This window comes from Chamaea fasciata, unplaced genomic scaffold, assembly GCF_029207755.1.
Source record: "Chamaea fasciata isolate MVZ Bird 193981 ecotype frontalis unplaced genomic scaffold, bChaFas1.0.hap1 SCAF_8, whole genome shotgun sequence".
Classification (NCBI taxonomy): Eukaryota; Metazoa; Chordata; class Aves; order Passeriformes; family Sylviidae; genus Chamaea; species Chamaea fasciata.
In genome coordinates this window covers 25,460,278-25,476,714 of record NW_027094093.1, presented here as the reverse complement: position 1 = coordinate 25,476,714, position 16,437 = coordinate 25,460,278, and the positions used below count along the sequence as shown (strand labels likewise).

Genomic DNA, 16,437 nt, shown 5'->3' with positions numbered 1-16,437 from the left:
TGAGGTCCTGGCCTGTAAACAGATAGTCTACTATTTCACTGTCCTTCCGATTTCTGCAGAGTTTCTCAGGAAACACCTTACTTATTGCAAGCTGCCATTGCAGAGCTGAAATCAGTGTTGTTGAGATACTTGTACCCTGGAACTTGAGATTGCTCATATTGATTTTATTGGACTTTGTATCAGAATTTGCTGATTTCAGATCTTAAGTTTTTAATACTACTCTGCTTCAAATGCTTTGGTTTAGCTCACAGCAGTCTTGTCTACTATCACCGAAGATTTTAATGAAGGCAAGGTGATGTATTAATGGTAACTAGAACTCTTGTAGGAAACACTGTTGAAGACTGGGGTAGTGGGGAGCAAATAAAGATAAACTGATCCTGTATGCTCCCAAATAAAACTCCCCGCTGATTCAAGGTTCTTACACATTAAGAAGAGATGTCTGTGGCTCCTGAGCTCATTCCCCCTGTGGATTAATGATCCAAAAGGAGACTCTTTGTACCAAGGAGGAGTAAATCACCCTCCTGCTTTTGGCAGGCAGGAATATAACTGGGGAGATAAATGCTTTTACATTTCTCAGAACTTTGCTGTTGCTCCTGGGTAAAAGATTTCTCCTTCTGGAATCCATTAAAATCTGTGAATCTCAGACAAAGACTCTTCTTCCTCCTCCCACCTTCTGTGTGAGATGCTTAATCTCTGCATCCTGGGGACATAACCATTTGTGAGCTGGAAACAGAGCACAAGCTGAGCCCTTCTGCTCTCGAGGTACCTCCTCTGGCTTCCTTTGCTTGCAGTGAATGAAACCTTTCATTTTGACAGCCTCTGACTTGTGTCAGAAGGTTCATGACTGACTGAAGCAACAATGGGTTGATAGAGAGGTATGAAACCCTTTAAAATGTGGCATTGCTAAATAAATAAAGATCAGCTTTAAAGAGGGGAATAAATGAGATGAGGTACAGCTGCATGACTGTTTTTAAGAAAAAAATGCAGCCTGGACTTTTCCTCCCTATTCCTCTCCACGAATTGCATTTCCTTTAAGGAAAAGGTCATGCCTTCTTTCCCAGGCTGCTGCAAGCCTGCCCCAGACAGGAAGCATATCCTGTGTCCTGTTTTCTCCAGAGTCCAGTAGCAGAGCAGACAGGAGTGTAACTTCCATGCTGCTGCTCCCACTGTGCTGTTTTTAAGGGACCTGAGAACCAAATCTCTGGGTGAATCTTCCCCCCTCTCAATCGTGGTGCAGCCCCAGGGCTTTGCAGAGCTGGCAGCTGCTGAAGATGGTCACAGGGAGAAAGGCAAGCTCCCTTTGGAGGTCTGGATAGCTATTTTTGTCAGATATGAAACTGCAGCAGTCATTGGGGGAGATGTGGGAGGGGGAAAAGCACATGTTCTGTAATTGAAGATTGTGTCTGTGGTTTATTCCAGAAGAGAGGGGTATATTTTTCCTCATTGAATTAGAAAAAGAGACTTGGAAACTGTAACAGGCTGTAACACGCCATTTTCCACCCAAGTGATTTCCTTCACAGCTCACACCTGAGAAGAAGCTGAGGATCAGCCCTCCCCAGTCATTCCCTGCTGCCTGCAGCATACAGCAAGGTCCAGGACTTGTGGGTGGCTGAGGGAAGTTCACCAGTGAAATATGCATAAATGTGGGTGTTCTGCTTTGCAATTGATTTTGTTTTCCACTACTTGGCACTTCAGGGCACCAGCTTGCTGTCTGTGGACATGAGCATCCGTATCCCTTAGAGGATAATTTTCTCCCACGCCCCCTTCCACTGAAAATATCCTTGGTGAGATGTAGCAAGAAATGCAAACTCCATCCCTTAACAGACACAAAGCCATAGCATGTCACCTGTCTCTCCAGACTCCCAAGGCCACACACATCTGTCTTTTCCATTCCCCAACCTTGCTGGGATATTTCCAACCCATCTTCTAGCTAATGGGATTTTCCCTGTCCTTTGTTTCACTGCCATTGCACGATGAAGTGGTGTCGTAGCATGACCAGAGCTGCCTGTGTGTCTCCTTTATCCCTCACCAGCTGTTAGGTTATACCAGCATTAAGGAAAAGAGGCTTCCTTTCCCAGGGACAATGCCACCTCTTCTCATCTGCCACAGAATCCGTGACAAGTGATGGCCAATGTGGGTTTGATCCTGATGATGCTGGGTTTTCTTGACTAACCAGGACTTAAAAGCTTTTTCATCTCTGCCCATGGAAGTGCTGCACTGAGCATGGAACTGATGGGCTGTTTTACCCACTAGAGCCAGCAGCAGATGCTTAATGGAGAGTTAAAGCACAGGCCAACCATCAAGGGATCTGAGGAATGGGAAAGTTTTGAGCCAGAATTAGTAATTCAGTGTTTAAATGGTTGCCTTGGGGTATAAAAGCTCTTGCATTTCCCAGAGTTTCTCATATGAAACACTTTAACCTCCTGCTCACATCCAGACTCGGCGCTTGGCGGGACTGAGCCTTGTCTGCCACTCCTCTTGAATGAGGTCTTTTAACTTGTACTTGAAAGAATTCAACCTTTGAATCTCAGCATTACTGAATGTGCAGCTGGTGACAGGGAGCAGGGAACTCCTCTGTCCAGTTCTCCCAGGTAACTCCAGTGCCTCCAGGAGCGTGTGACCATGACTTTATCATTTTGTCCCCTCCATCTGTGCAGCAGCTTCCCACCCCAGCAATGATAAATAAAGGCTTTTGTCTAAAGTCAGCTCTGCAACCCAGCACAGCAGCACAAAAGTGCTGGTAAACCTAGCCCCTGTCTTGGAATGCAGCCAGGGTAGGGAACATCTCTGCTACCCCTTCTTCCCTCCTCATTAAGTGGACCTCCTACTTCTCAGGCAAAAATATCTGGTGTAAGGTCAAAGCCAGAGTGCTGTGTATGACCCTTCTTTAAAAAGCATGTGCATCTCCTAGGGAGCATTTCTTGCTGACTGTCTCCTAAATGGACTCTCAAGAGCAAAGAAGCTAGAACAGCAACCCTTAGAGCTCCTGCCTGTGTGTTTAACATTTGTGGGTGTAACAGAGAAACAGGGAAAGACCCCCACATTTAACGTTGTGAAAGAAGCCTAGTTGATTTAGAAAGACAGATATTCAGGTCTTGTGGAAGAAGGAACTAAATTTCACAGAGAGGCCCTGTAAAGCTGGGACCTATGGCCCGTTTTATCTACTTCTTTAAGTTTTCTATTTCATCTATACAGACAGAACAAAAAAAAAAAAAAAATGCAAAAAGGAAGTGGGCTTTACTCCTCTCTTGTAACAGATATATACTTGTGTCCAAACCTTGCCATGGCATGAAGTACAGCACAGCTCCCCCTGAAATAAACTGCAGCTCACACATATCTCAGGGTGGAACTTGGCTCTTAAACAAAATTTAATGGGTGTCTGCTCTGGCTGAACTCTACTTATGACTTCATATTTTCCAGGGCTGTGCTACTGCTGTTGGTTTGTTCATTTTTCTTTTTTTTTTTTTTTCTTCATTCTCTTTATACTAATAGGTGTTTCAGTGGGATAACTTGACCTTATGAGACTGTTCCAAGGCATACTTCTCTGGAGGCAGTGATAAATAGTTTTGGTATATTATGAAAGTGCTTTGAGAAATTTGCAAGGCTGTCTCAAGACTGCTTGAGAAGGCAGACTTTTGCAACCTGTTAGGCAGCATCAACGGGGGAATTAAACTGGGAAGCTGGAAAGCAGAGAAGGTGGACAGAGGCTATACATTATGTTTCTGGCTTGATTTTATCATGTTTCTCGTGCTCATAAAATGTAGTTATCAAAACTTTCACCATCGGCCCAACTGAGCAGGTGGAATGTGTGGGAGAGCCGATTCCAAAGGAAGCAGAAGCAGTTTAGCAGTTAGAGCTCTTGCAAATCCCACCTTGTATGTGAACCACTTGGTGTTTCACTTTGTGTGTTGGAAAAGTGCCCTGCCTTGAGCCAGCAGGGCTAGCAGTCACTGCTGCTGCTGCTTGGCCACAGAGCCCCATCACTGCCTGTGGAGGAGCAGTAGCCCTGAAGGGAGGATGGCACAGGGTAACAGCTCTTCCCTGAGGTCCCAATTTGACAGCTGAGTGAGGGAATGAGAATTATCTTAGTGCATTCCAATATAATCTTACCTAGGAAATACCAAGCCCAACTTTTCCATGGCCTTCTAGAGCTACTGTGGTTCAAAGGATTCACTGGACTCTGAATGTCTGGAGTTCTCTGCTCTGCTCAAAGCACTCTAGAAAAGAAGTCTCCACATTTCAACAGCTGCTTTTCTCTTTATGCTTTTCTTATAAGGAACTTGCTTTCCCTGCGTGTAGATTTATGATGTATTTCAACCACACAAAGGACCATTCCTGCTTTTTGCCCTCTCTGTCTGCACCTAGCAAACCTCTCCCTGTTAATGGATCAACTGACAGTCAGACTGCAGGTTGACTTGGATCAATTTGCTAATGAGTAAATAACCCTCTAAGTAAACAGTAAATATGAGTAAATAAATAAATAAATATTAAATGGGGGAAGGGGCTTTCCTTTCCGTGAACTGTTTTTCTGCTTGGAAGGAAAATGTTTAGGAACAAGAATGCCCTTTGCTGCAGGAATGTAGCAGCCAGCTCAAATCACAACAATTCACTGTCAGCTTTCCTGCATGGACATTTCATACACTTAGGAACAGCCCAAAGGCTTTACAGTAAGTGAAAAATATGTTGATCAGAGAAGTACCATAGCAAGCATTTGTTGCTATTGAAAACTACCAGACCATATTTCTTTGCTTAATGACACACATTAATCCTCCATTGAAATTTCCAGGGCTGTCCAAGCTGAATCTGGCTTTAAAGGTTTAAAATACAGTCCAAACTATAAAAAAGCATTCTGACCAAAAAAATAAAAAAATAAAAATAAATAAAAAATAAAAAAAAATAAATAAAAAAAGGAGCTGGAAAAAAATCTCAGCAATGTTCCTTTTTTTTTCCTTTGCTGTTCAGAGCACTAAGGATGTCATCTACAAGCTTTGAAACAGTTTCAAAAACATGGCATTTTTTAAATTAGTGACCAGAATATGAATATTATCCAAGTACCCACTGCTACTTCTGTTTTCAGTCCAGTTTCCTAATGAAATGAGTCTTATGTGTTCCTGCTGTCTATCTGTCTGCCTAATCATCTGTTCATCCATCTGTCAGTTCTCATCAAGAACTTTTGGGTCCACTGACCAGTCTCAACCAGATTTGAAAGATAAACAAGAGCCTCAGAAATTATCATCATTTTCCAGGTAGCATGAAAGTCAACACTGTCTACAGAGAATGATTCACATGAAAAGTAACACAAAAAGTACTCCTTATTAGGAGATTACACTAAATTAAGTTCTTTTCTATTTAAGAATGTAGTAGCATCAAGATTTGGCATGATTAGTTTCCTTCCATAAACATGACTCCAACTTCACAGGCAAAACAGAGGGTAAGACCCCATTTAAGCACCTACAGGAAGGTATCAAGCCCTTCTGACCAGGGCATGTTGAAAGCTCTGCAAAAAAAAATTTGGGTCTCACTACCTCATAGCAAGGTTAAGCCCTCAGCACAAGATTTGGAAAGGGATGGTTAAGTAGTGCTAACAATAATGTTTGGGATTTATTTTCCCTAATTATAGACTCTAGAAATCTAGGCTTCTTTAAGCTATTTTAAATTTGCTTATTGGTTGATGGGAAGGAAATTCCCACACCATGCTCCAGGATTCTCTACACTGTGTGGAGGCTGAATAGATCTTGCAAGAAGGCGTGTCAGAACAGGACAGAACAGAATAGCTCCAGTTCGGAGAGACACACAGCTATCATCTCGGCCAACTAGCTATTAGTATCCTCCTGCAGCACCTGTGGAGACAGCTGAGATCACACAGACTCCTTTCCAGCAGTCAAACATCTAGTCAAGCTGGTTATTAGCCTCCCACCTACATGGTCATTGACATTTGTGTTGCATTAGGAGAAAGGAACATTAGCAATAAACTGTTAATGAGTTTCACAACAATATAAGCCTGTGCTGAAAAACATTCAGTATATGGCTTCAGTGCAGGTCTTTTCATGCTTAGCCCCGTTAATGCGTTCAACATGCTATTTTTCAAATAGTGCCAGAGAGTTGTCCAAAAATAATACACAAATGATCCTTTTTCCTTTTTTTCCCAACAATTATTGCACAGTCTGTCTAGAATTATTCAGATGAATGATAGATGGTAAAGAAGTTTTGCTGAAATTCCTCAACTCTGTTCAGACAGCTTGAACTGATACATAATTGCTTTTCAGGTAATAATGTGGCCTTTGTCTTTAGAGCAAAAACACAAAAGAAACCTACATATTCATTGAAGAAACCTTGGGAAATAAGAAATGTTGTTGCCCTGAGCTACTATTTGCCTTGCAAGTTTCTAAGGTGTTTCAATATGTTTTATTTGCTTTGTTTAATATGCTCAATATTCAAAGCATTTGGAAGATTGTTTCCACCACAGATATCTCCATTAATAATATTAATCTCGTCTGTGCTCCAGGAAAGATCTCTGTGTCCCCCAAGAGCATATGCTAAACATCCTGACATTTCCACTTGCAACACACAGTAGACAGTGCCTTAGGCAAGCACTGGTGTATGAGCTGGATGGAGCTGAATACAATTCATATCAAATAAGCCAGGGGACAGAGCACAGACACCTCCCATTTCCAAGAATTATCACCTGTTGGACCGCTTTGCTACAAAATATTGACAGTGGGAATGAGCATAAATGAAGAAACCTACCCATGTTGGGAAAATTATTATACTTTTCTGAGTATAGGAGCCTGGTGCTACATTCTTTGAACTCTTAGAATGTTATCAGGCTTTCACCAGTTTCCAGGTGGTTTCTAGGTGACATTATGTGTAGTTTGATCATATCATCTCTAGTTTAAGCACAAGGTCACGCTTTTTCATCTCAATGAGAAATAGACATTTATCAGCCTCAATAGAATAATGGCCCTGTTTCTATCTCAGCATGTCTGTCTTCATTAAAATGAGTTTTCTGCCAGCAACAGAGTCAGTGAAACACTCTTGCTTTTGGATCTATGTCTCTGCCCCCTAAATCTCACCCCCAGTACACAGAGTCTCCCTCCCTCAGCAGCTCCCCATGGGGAGGGGGAGCAGCAGGGCCTCTGGATCTATGTGCCTGATGGCTGGAAAGCTCGTGGTTACTGCACAACTGACTGCTGCTAAACAGAGCTAAAAAATGCTGAGTCTCCCTTTTCTCTCCAGTCCGCAGTTTTCATGAAAATTGCAGCAGACCTTATCTTTGCCTACTTCTCCTTTAAAAACAGTTGGAGTTGAATAATGGAGTCAAAATTTGTGAAGGATAAAAGGACAGTCAGGCAGATAGCAGGAACAGAGAAAATCAGTGCAACAATGCTGTTAAATATATTTGATGAAAATGTTTAAAATTCTAACAAGCAGTTCTGACTGCCTTAGTTAAGGGGAATAATTTTAACTAATGTTTGTCTGAGTGCCAAATCTATAAATGCTTAGTGCCATGTCCATAAAGAGAGTATGTTTCAAACGTAAACCAAACCCTAATCTTTAGAAGTTATTTCAGTCATAAAATCAAGCACAACAACATTAAGACACAGAGATCACCTTATCCTCTTATGACACAATCAAAAAGCTTGAGAGTCATGTCTGAGGCTGGTAGATCTGTTATGTACAAATTAAAAGCTTGTCTTGGTAAATAATTACAAGCAGTTTAGCAGTTAAGTTGTCTTACTGCTTTTTGTAATCACTTACACAAGGGATTGGGAAGGAATAAACACCTACTCCCAGATCTTTTGGCCTCTGACTTTTCACTGAAAACTAAAAAAAAATCTGACTCAAATTTTTATGCTTATGTTTTTAACATGAAAAGTTTAGATCAGTGGCGTATGCTGTTTTCATGAACTGCTTCTTAAGAATTATAAGATAAATATCAGTTACAGGTTGTGAGATGGGCTTTCACTGTGTCCATGGTCAGCTGCTTTGATTACCTATGATCATCTGCAACATTTGCAATGATTAATCAGTTAAGCCAGCAACTCCTGTCTATTCAGCTTTGACCTCAGTGAAGCAGCAAATGGCTGGTTTGTTCCCATTTTAATTCGACAAAAAATGAACAGAACTTAAAATTGTTGACTTTGGAGGAAAGTCGGTCAGAAATTAGCAAGAATCATCAGATTCACTGGATATTTAGTGTTTCTTTCAAAACCTCCCCAGTTATAAAGCCTTCAAAATGAGTACTCTGCTCTGATGAAGAGGAAAAAGGTGGGAGGAGGAGAGGCAAAGGCAGGAAAATGTTCTGATTGTGGACTGTACATGACAGATTGATTCATACTCCATTTGTCACTCCCTCAATGAAACAATTCCAGGTCAATTTATCTTCCCCAGGAAGATGTTGTATATGAGCTGGCTTTGACGGCTATAGAGAAAAAATGTAAATGATGGCCTGGTTACATTAACCTGTTTCCATGGAAAAGTAAGGAAATTTTGTAGTGATATAACTATACATATGAAACAGACAAAACAGTCAGAACAGTCAGGCAACTTCCAAATTGCCACATGCAGCATTTTTTTAATAGATTGGACCTTATTCCAGGTTCTCACACTTCAGGCACCTTTGTATGATAAGAAGGCAACATTTGGTCTTCAGACATTGAGCAGCTTTCTCATAGGAGCACAGCAAAAACTGGTCACTACAACATTTATAGTACTTCTAAGAGGGAATTGCCGTTTTAATGCTCTTACTAGATGGACTTAACTGCCATCAGAATCGGTGGTAGGTATTCAGCAACCCTGAGCAATGAATTAAAGTCTCCAGTAACTTCAAACTAAAAAAAAAAACAGCATGTGGTTCAAACTGAGAGGGGAATTTGAGGGCACTGTCAGTTCTTTTTCAGTTCTTTTGGGGGATAAATAGAAAAGTTAGTTTAAAAAATCTGTGTGGTTTTAATTTATATAATCCTTTAAAACATTTTTTTCTTTTTTTAAATTTGATATGTGTTTTTTATTTCAAAATATAGAATACCTGTTCCCTTTTAAAAGATGTGTATAATTTTTACCCTAAAATAGCTTCCCACATTTCATAAATGTTTTCTCCTTTTGCCTCTTATCAATGAGGGATATTATATGATTACTTACTGACAAGATGACCTTTAGTGTATCTCTCCATCTCTGATTTTCCCCTAGACCCAATGGCAATTCAGCTTCACAAAAGAAGGAGAAACTGTGAGTGAAGCCATTACTTCCACAAACAGTGTAAAACATATTTTATCTTCTTCATAACGTTCTAGAATGGTGAAAAACTATTTTGCTAACACTGTATACTAGAATCAAATGCAATTATAATTATGTGACAATCCCAACCTAATTAAACTAATTTGATAATTGCTTTTTATCCTTTTTATATTATAAAGTGTCAAAAATCTTGAACAGACCTTTATTTGAATGAAACTGAACTTTGTTTGTTTAGAATTAATGAGTACTTGTTAGCTGGGATGACAAGAGAATTGGGCCCAGAGCATTTTGATTTTGTAGGTATTTTTAATCTGCATGATGTAACTTACGTTTTCAACACAATCCATTTACTTGCCCAAAAGATCATGTGATTGTTGTTGTTGTATGACACCATTATTTTCCTTATAATAATTTAGTATACAAATGGCAGCCAAATTATTCTGTCTCTTTTCCAGATTGACAGATGAGAAACTGTTCCTTAATTTTGAAAGAGCAGCCTTAATGTGTTTCATAGTCTAATGGGAGATGGTGATGACTTTTTCAGCCGAATATGTCAAATTGATGGGTTCAGGCTGGTGACCCTTCGGGAAAAGAGATGCCAGCTCTGGCAGGGCACTGCACACTCACTGGCAAATATTAAAATAGGTAATGACCTTTTTCATTCAGAGTGGCCTCAGTGTGATGCATCTGATATTGTAACGGGCCAGAGAGCAGCTTGAGCAATTAACATATTTCTAACATGAAGTTTTCAGAAGTTGGTTCAACTCATTTTTACAGATGCAGCTGCAGTGAACCAGTTCTAACTATAGCTTGTAAATTAAATCAGTGTGCTAAGGTTAATAGATTAATGATTTTCTCATGAATGCAGTGTGTTGGCAAGGCACAAATATAAACCAAAGGGCAAGGAGGACATACCACAGTTGCATAAACAATGGAGGTGTTAAGACTTCATTAGTTTTTCTATACTGAGTGTGTGATAAGAAAAGTCTTGCATCAGTGGAGAAAACAGGGACACATTAGAACTTGCTTTTCCAGTCAGGAGGAACAATGACTGCAGACGAGCATACAAAGAACAAATAAGACCCCCTGGGAAAGGTACAGTTATGCTAAATACGTTTTTATATAAAGAATATTTTTTAAAAAATTTAATTGCAGTAGTTATAGAAGGGGTTTTTAACAACTGCAAAAGCTGCCTGGTAGACTCCATATACTCCTCAGTGCTTTCAGAAGTTTGTAATGTTTTACTGAACCCAGTCAAATGCCTTAGTATCATCTTTAGTGAGGCAACTAGAACCTCACTTAAGTTCTTTATGTAAAAAGGGAGTCTTCTTTTTAAATTACAACTTTTTAAAAATAAGGAAAGATTAGTATGGTATGTTGGGCTAGGTAAGTAGATACAAGCCAAAAAAATAGACAAAAATCTACTAGACTCTGTATTACTGTGTAAACTGTATTTCATTCATCTTGTTATAGGCAAAATTCTCTTTCAAAGGTATGGAAGAAAGGAAGAAAAATCAGTACTGAGGTAAAAGCTTCCTCTGGATTCCATCTCTTTCTGGCCTGAATCATGAACTGGATTCATGAACTATCATTCAGTTTGAACATCTCCCTTGTTTACTGGACAGGCATGGATAGATAGTACGAATAGATGAATAGATAGTACAAAACCATTAAACATTTAATAGCCAAATTCTAAAGACACATTTCGGCCTACAGATAGAGACTGCATACACACCACTGCCTGCAACAACTCGGTCAGTATTTGGGGTGGTCCTGCAAAGCAGATCCCTGGATACACTGAGATAAGGTTGGGTTGTTCCCATTAGCAACAGTTTTTCATAAGTGATTAGGTGATCTGATTCCAGATGAAATCTTCCTTTGTGTTTCCTAGTCTGCATGCCTAGGAAAGCCCTGAGAAGGAAATGTCTGCCTTAAGGAGTTCGACCCATCCCATCATTCATGTGGATTGAATGAATTTCATGGGCTTCGTATGCAATGAACGGGCACATCGAGAGAGAATGGGTTGCCCAAGAAAGCACTTAAAGACCTCCTTGAGTGTAATTTAACAGCCAAGGCTTTGTCTGAGATTGTAACCTAGCAGTCAGTAATGGGGCATCGTGATAAGAGATGCTGGGGTTGATAAGAATCAAAAGCACAAGCTTGTGGAGGAAAATCCTGAAAAACAGGAGCAGGAGCAGCGCTTCCTGACTGGCTTTGAGTGGCCAGTGCTGCTGAGTCGCTTTGATATCTACACATAGATACCTGTATATTCACTTAGCCTGACAAACTCCAAAATGCAGGACCACCCACAGCTGCATGGGAATCATGACATGTGGTGTAATCTCGGGCTTTCCATTCTCTACTCAACACCACCAGCTTTAGTCTGGAACTTTATTTTAGGAAATTAGAGAGGCCTTATGAAATTTGGGGTAAGGTCTAGGTTATACCGTCAAATTGCCCTTGTGGATTGAACGGTAGAGATTTGGCAGTTCACACCAGTAGATCAGATCTATCCTGTAGGGTCATTACCGTGCATTCCTGTCAGATGTGCTAAGTGGGGATCCCTTTGCAGGTATGGTTTTCCTTTCATGCTTTTCCCATGTGTAAATCTACAGTAATCAAACATGTAGGTGCTTAAATTGTTAACTAAAGTCCTGACTGCAAAACCACCAAGAGTGCAAATACTGGATTTTTTTTTTTCTGGAAACTAATTTAGCAGACAAAAATTATGCCTGAAAATTAGAAAGCTTGAAGCTTTCTACAGGTTTATTCCATGTGTTACTGATAGTAGCCACAGAATCACTTAAAAGTATTGTTTCCTGCAAGGAGCAAATCTAAACTGTGAGCTTTCTATGCTGAATGGGGAAAGTATGTGGAGGACAAATATGCCCTTTCCCATCACCATATAAGTTGAACAGTTTGTCAGTTGGAATGTCTTAACATGTTTAGGCTTCTAAAGTAGCTCGCTGATAAGTCTTGCATCTTTATCAGGACTGTCATAATATCGTGTGTCTTAAAGACTTGTTTTCTGGTGTCACAAAATCATGCCAAAACCTCACTTTACAAAGCAAATTTAATCCTCAGCATTGTAAAGAAGAACTGGAAAGATCTACTTGAATATAGATCTCAGAAATAAAGAGATTTAATCTCAGATATAAAATAAAGTGTAAATAAAACAAAAATTCTTTTAAAGCCAAAGAATTTTGGGACAGAAAGTGATTTATGACTTTTGCTGGTTCCGATTTGCAATTTATGGAACAAAAGAAATCATTACAACTGTCAGGAAAGTGCATAATAAGAATAGAGGAGTGCTGAACCTTAAGCAAAGATTTTCACTGCTGGACCTGCCTGCTTCAAAAAAGTGTTCCTCAGCCAAAAGCGAAGAGGATAGTTTAAAATTAGGAGGGGGAACCTACTAAAATTCCTTAAAAATCAAATTTTATTGGAAAATTTCACCTGGAAGAGGTAGTTTAACAAATTTACCAACAAATTTAGCATGAATAAGTCATCACTAGCTCTGTTAACATACAAGTCAGTTGTACTGTGTGTGCTGCCTGTGAAGCACAAAGCCAGAGGTCTGCTTGCAGTATTTAAGTCAGGAGTATTTCTGGGACTTTCACAGGCTGCTGCTTTCTCAGCAGGATGTGATTGTTCAGAATGAGACAGGTTGCAATTGTCATTCTATTGCAAAAATTCCTTATCTGTAAGTTTATGAGCAAAACTGGAATTTGATGAATTTCAGGTCATGACACTAAAGCATTTCTTTCCCATCGCTCTGGCTTTTAGAAACATACCTTCTGACAACAGACAATTTGATTTGTGTGTTCTAGTCTTGATTTAGTCAACTTATTCTGATGGCCAGAAATTTTATGAAAAACATGTTTCCCCACAATCCTTTGATTTCTGTTTGTCATGGTAACCAGTGGCAGTAAATAACAACGGTATTTAAACACTTTCAGAACCAGATTGTAGCTGGACAAGGATAGCAGAGAGAGGAAGTTTTGCAAGGACAATTTAGCAACAGAAAACACAAAAGATGTCCTTGAAACATAGGGAAACAATCAAAACAGGTGCAACATCATTTATTGAAACACAGCACTCTGCACGTGAAGAAGAGCAGAATAAATAAGGTACAAGAAGGCCAAAGCCATTGCTGAGGTAAAAATTCCTTCAGTAGGCTGGATGTCTTTTTTTTGCCTCAGAAAGTGAAGATTCAGTCCTACCATAATGCATGGTATTTCTGACACAGGCTGAGTTTAGAGAGGCCATGCTGAGGTTCGTGGCTAAGCATGGATTCCCTCCTGGACAGCATTGCTGTTCCACACCTGCTCAGGGAAGGTGGTCTCATTCCATCAGATACGCCTTGCATGTTCCACAGTCGTATTTCAGGAAGGACCAGACTGCTTGAACCTTGAACAATGCCAATACTTTCACACTTGCCTAGCAATACTGTAATATTGCCATGAATCACATAGATATTTTCGGACAAAGTGAAATTTCAGAGAGATTGAAAGAGGGATAAAGGGAGCCTCTGTGCCCTCCATCAACATTACCCCAAAACTGATCTGGGGAGCAGACCTTGACCATCTGGTTATAGCTGCAATGTTCTGGCACTCTGATTGAGGCAATAAAAGGCTGCCTGGGAGGACAGCAAACCTGTTCTGCGGTCAAAAGGGGACATTCAAAGGAGTAGTCAGGCCCTGGTTCTTGTAGCAAAATGGGAACTGTGGTGAGAGAAGCCACATCACTGTGTCAGCTGGTTGCTGAAGGGCACAGCACTGCCAGCTTAACAGAGCAGTGCCAGCTATACCATAGCTCAAGACGAGCCCTGCTTTCTGTTGCAAGCTTAGAAAGATGGCAATGAAAACCTTTCTGCAAAGTGATGATACTGTAATCCATTATCAAAAAGCTCTGTGATGGCAAGTACTAGAGATAAGGCACCTGCTTATTATCTGAATCTAAGAGGCACCTGAGAATGCCAGGTACGAGCAGAGAGTTACTCATAAACCTTTTTTAAATTAAGGGGATAATAATTTGATCTGGAATTAATGTTTGGCAGCAAGCTGTGTGGCTTGGGAAGCACTTTGGAATTCACACCTTCGAGTATTTGATTGCTGTAGAGGAGCCTGCTTTTTTGGCACGCAGCATGTATTTGGTGTTTAAAGAAATACAGAGCATTTTGACCTTGAGGCAATTAATCTCTTCTGAGCACGTGAGTTTTGAACAGACATAATAACAGTATTTAAATTACAGAAGATGTACTCAATCTTTCTATCAGTATATAGATGGAAGAAAATAAGCGAAGGATCTTTGGGGGAGAGAAAAGTACTCTTACTTTCTAGAAAAAGCACTTCCCATGTTTGAGAAGAGGTGAACCCTTTGAATCTCAGCTCTCCTCGTTTTGTTGCAAACTGATGTTAAGAGACTGGATATGAGCAAGGAGAAAACTACTGATAGTGTTTTGTCCTTGAATCATATATACAGATATAGCAAAAGGCATCCCAGGTGTCAGCCATAGTGGTACTCTGGAGTTTATAGAAGGATCTGGAGTCACATTTTCACCTTTTCCAGAGAACTTTTCTATGTACTGCATTTACCAAAGAGAAATTTAAAAAAAAAAAAAAATCACATAAAGCCTTTTTTCTTGTTCCAAAGCCAGTATAATTTAGAATTATATAAATCATACAAAACTAAACAAAGACATGAGTGTCCTGTCATTAACCTAGCATAGCATAGAACTCAAGGAGTTTATCACCCTCTCAGATGTCCGCATAACTAGGTGGGCTGATATTGGTGGCATGAAATAAGGAGCAGAGTTCTGCTCAGAATTAGGAGTCCTGATCAACTAAGTAGAAGTCAGTGAAGAAATGCTTGTCTTTATTTTTTACTTTTACTTGAGGTCTATATCAAAAAAATTGAGAGAAATATACTCACTGGTTTTTGGGAAAATTTTTCATCTCCCCTTTAAAAAGCTTTGGCTATTCATTAGTTGTTTTGGGTATTCTTATTAAGTGCTATAAGTAAGACCAAAGTGCAACTCAAATTCTAGTTGCTCTTTCATCAGCTTATATTTCAGACCAGTTTCTTACTTCTCAAAAAAACGTGGTCAGGTACTTCTCTTTTGCATTTATATTGTAAGGGTTTTTTATTTGTTTGTTTTTTGTGGGTTTTTTAATAAATTATAATGCAAATGATGTCATTTGATTTATCAGCACTGAATTCAGACTTACTCTAAGTGGGGACTGTGTTTTATACCACACACATGAGAGGCTTGCTGTGATTTCAAATGTTAGCTGAAAAGAAAACAAATGCAAAGATTAAAAACAGGACATTGCAGATAAATATATATTAATTGAAATCAATACACACAGCATAATTTGCACCAAATCAAGATCCAGACCATACTCTGAAGAGCCATAAATGGGAAAATAAATAGACATCAACCTTTTTTTTTTTCCCAAAACTACCTTTCAGAGAGTAATCACAGTACCTAAATGCTCCTAATTTAAGCATTCACTGGAGGATGTTACAGGTAAGTGATCATAACAAACAGTAGGTGTTTCCCTGAGGGCCATAATGATTTGCATAATGTGCTAGCTATTTCTTTTCCAGTGTTATGATGGTAGAAAACTGTTACTGTAAGGCCAACTCTAATATGAAGTTTCATAAATGTCTTTTGCTAACAAGAAATATTAAGTTCTGAGTTTCACAGGTTAAAATAATACAACACCACCAGTGCAGTCACTGCTCCTCCAATACGATCCAATTTCTTTCTTAAAATTAACTTTTTTTACGTTCTATTCTATTTATAGATGGAGAGGTGGAGAGCCCCACAGCTGGAGCAGATGTGGCTGTTATTGGAGGTGAGTAGCAGACCGTACTAAGCAGAACCATAAGAATTAAAACTGCAGGTTTGTTGATTTCTTGCATTTTGCAAAACCCCTACTTTGCTGACAAGACAACAGGAGCAGCACAATTAGAGTTAATTAGGCCAGTGGGAAATCTGCTCCCAGAGGGGCTATTGGCAAGATAACAAGATGAGATAATGAGCATAAACCATATACTGAGCAGTACCACTCTCATCCGTTCCTCATTTTAAGACAAAACACCAAACAGTCCAACAGAAAAGTCAGTCTCTGATTTCCTTCAGTATTCACTGGGTCAAGCTTGTCCTTTAGTACAGAACTGGTGTAGCACATT

General features: G+C 39.7%; 1 protein-coding gene across 1 annotated transcript in view; it reads left to right on the top strand.

Moving 5' to 3' along the window:
- GYPC (glycophorin C (Gerbich blood group)) overlaps window positions 1-16,437 on the top strand; it is a 33,939-nt gene that overhangs the window by 9,683 nt on the left and 7,819 nt on the right. Inside the window, exon 2 of the mRNA XM_066190218.1 lies at window positions 16,050-16,100. Within this exon, the coding sequence (XP_066046315.1) occupies window positions 16,050-16,100 (51 nt within the window). The remainder of the gene's footprint in view (window positions 1-16,049; window positions 16,101-16,437) is intronic.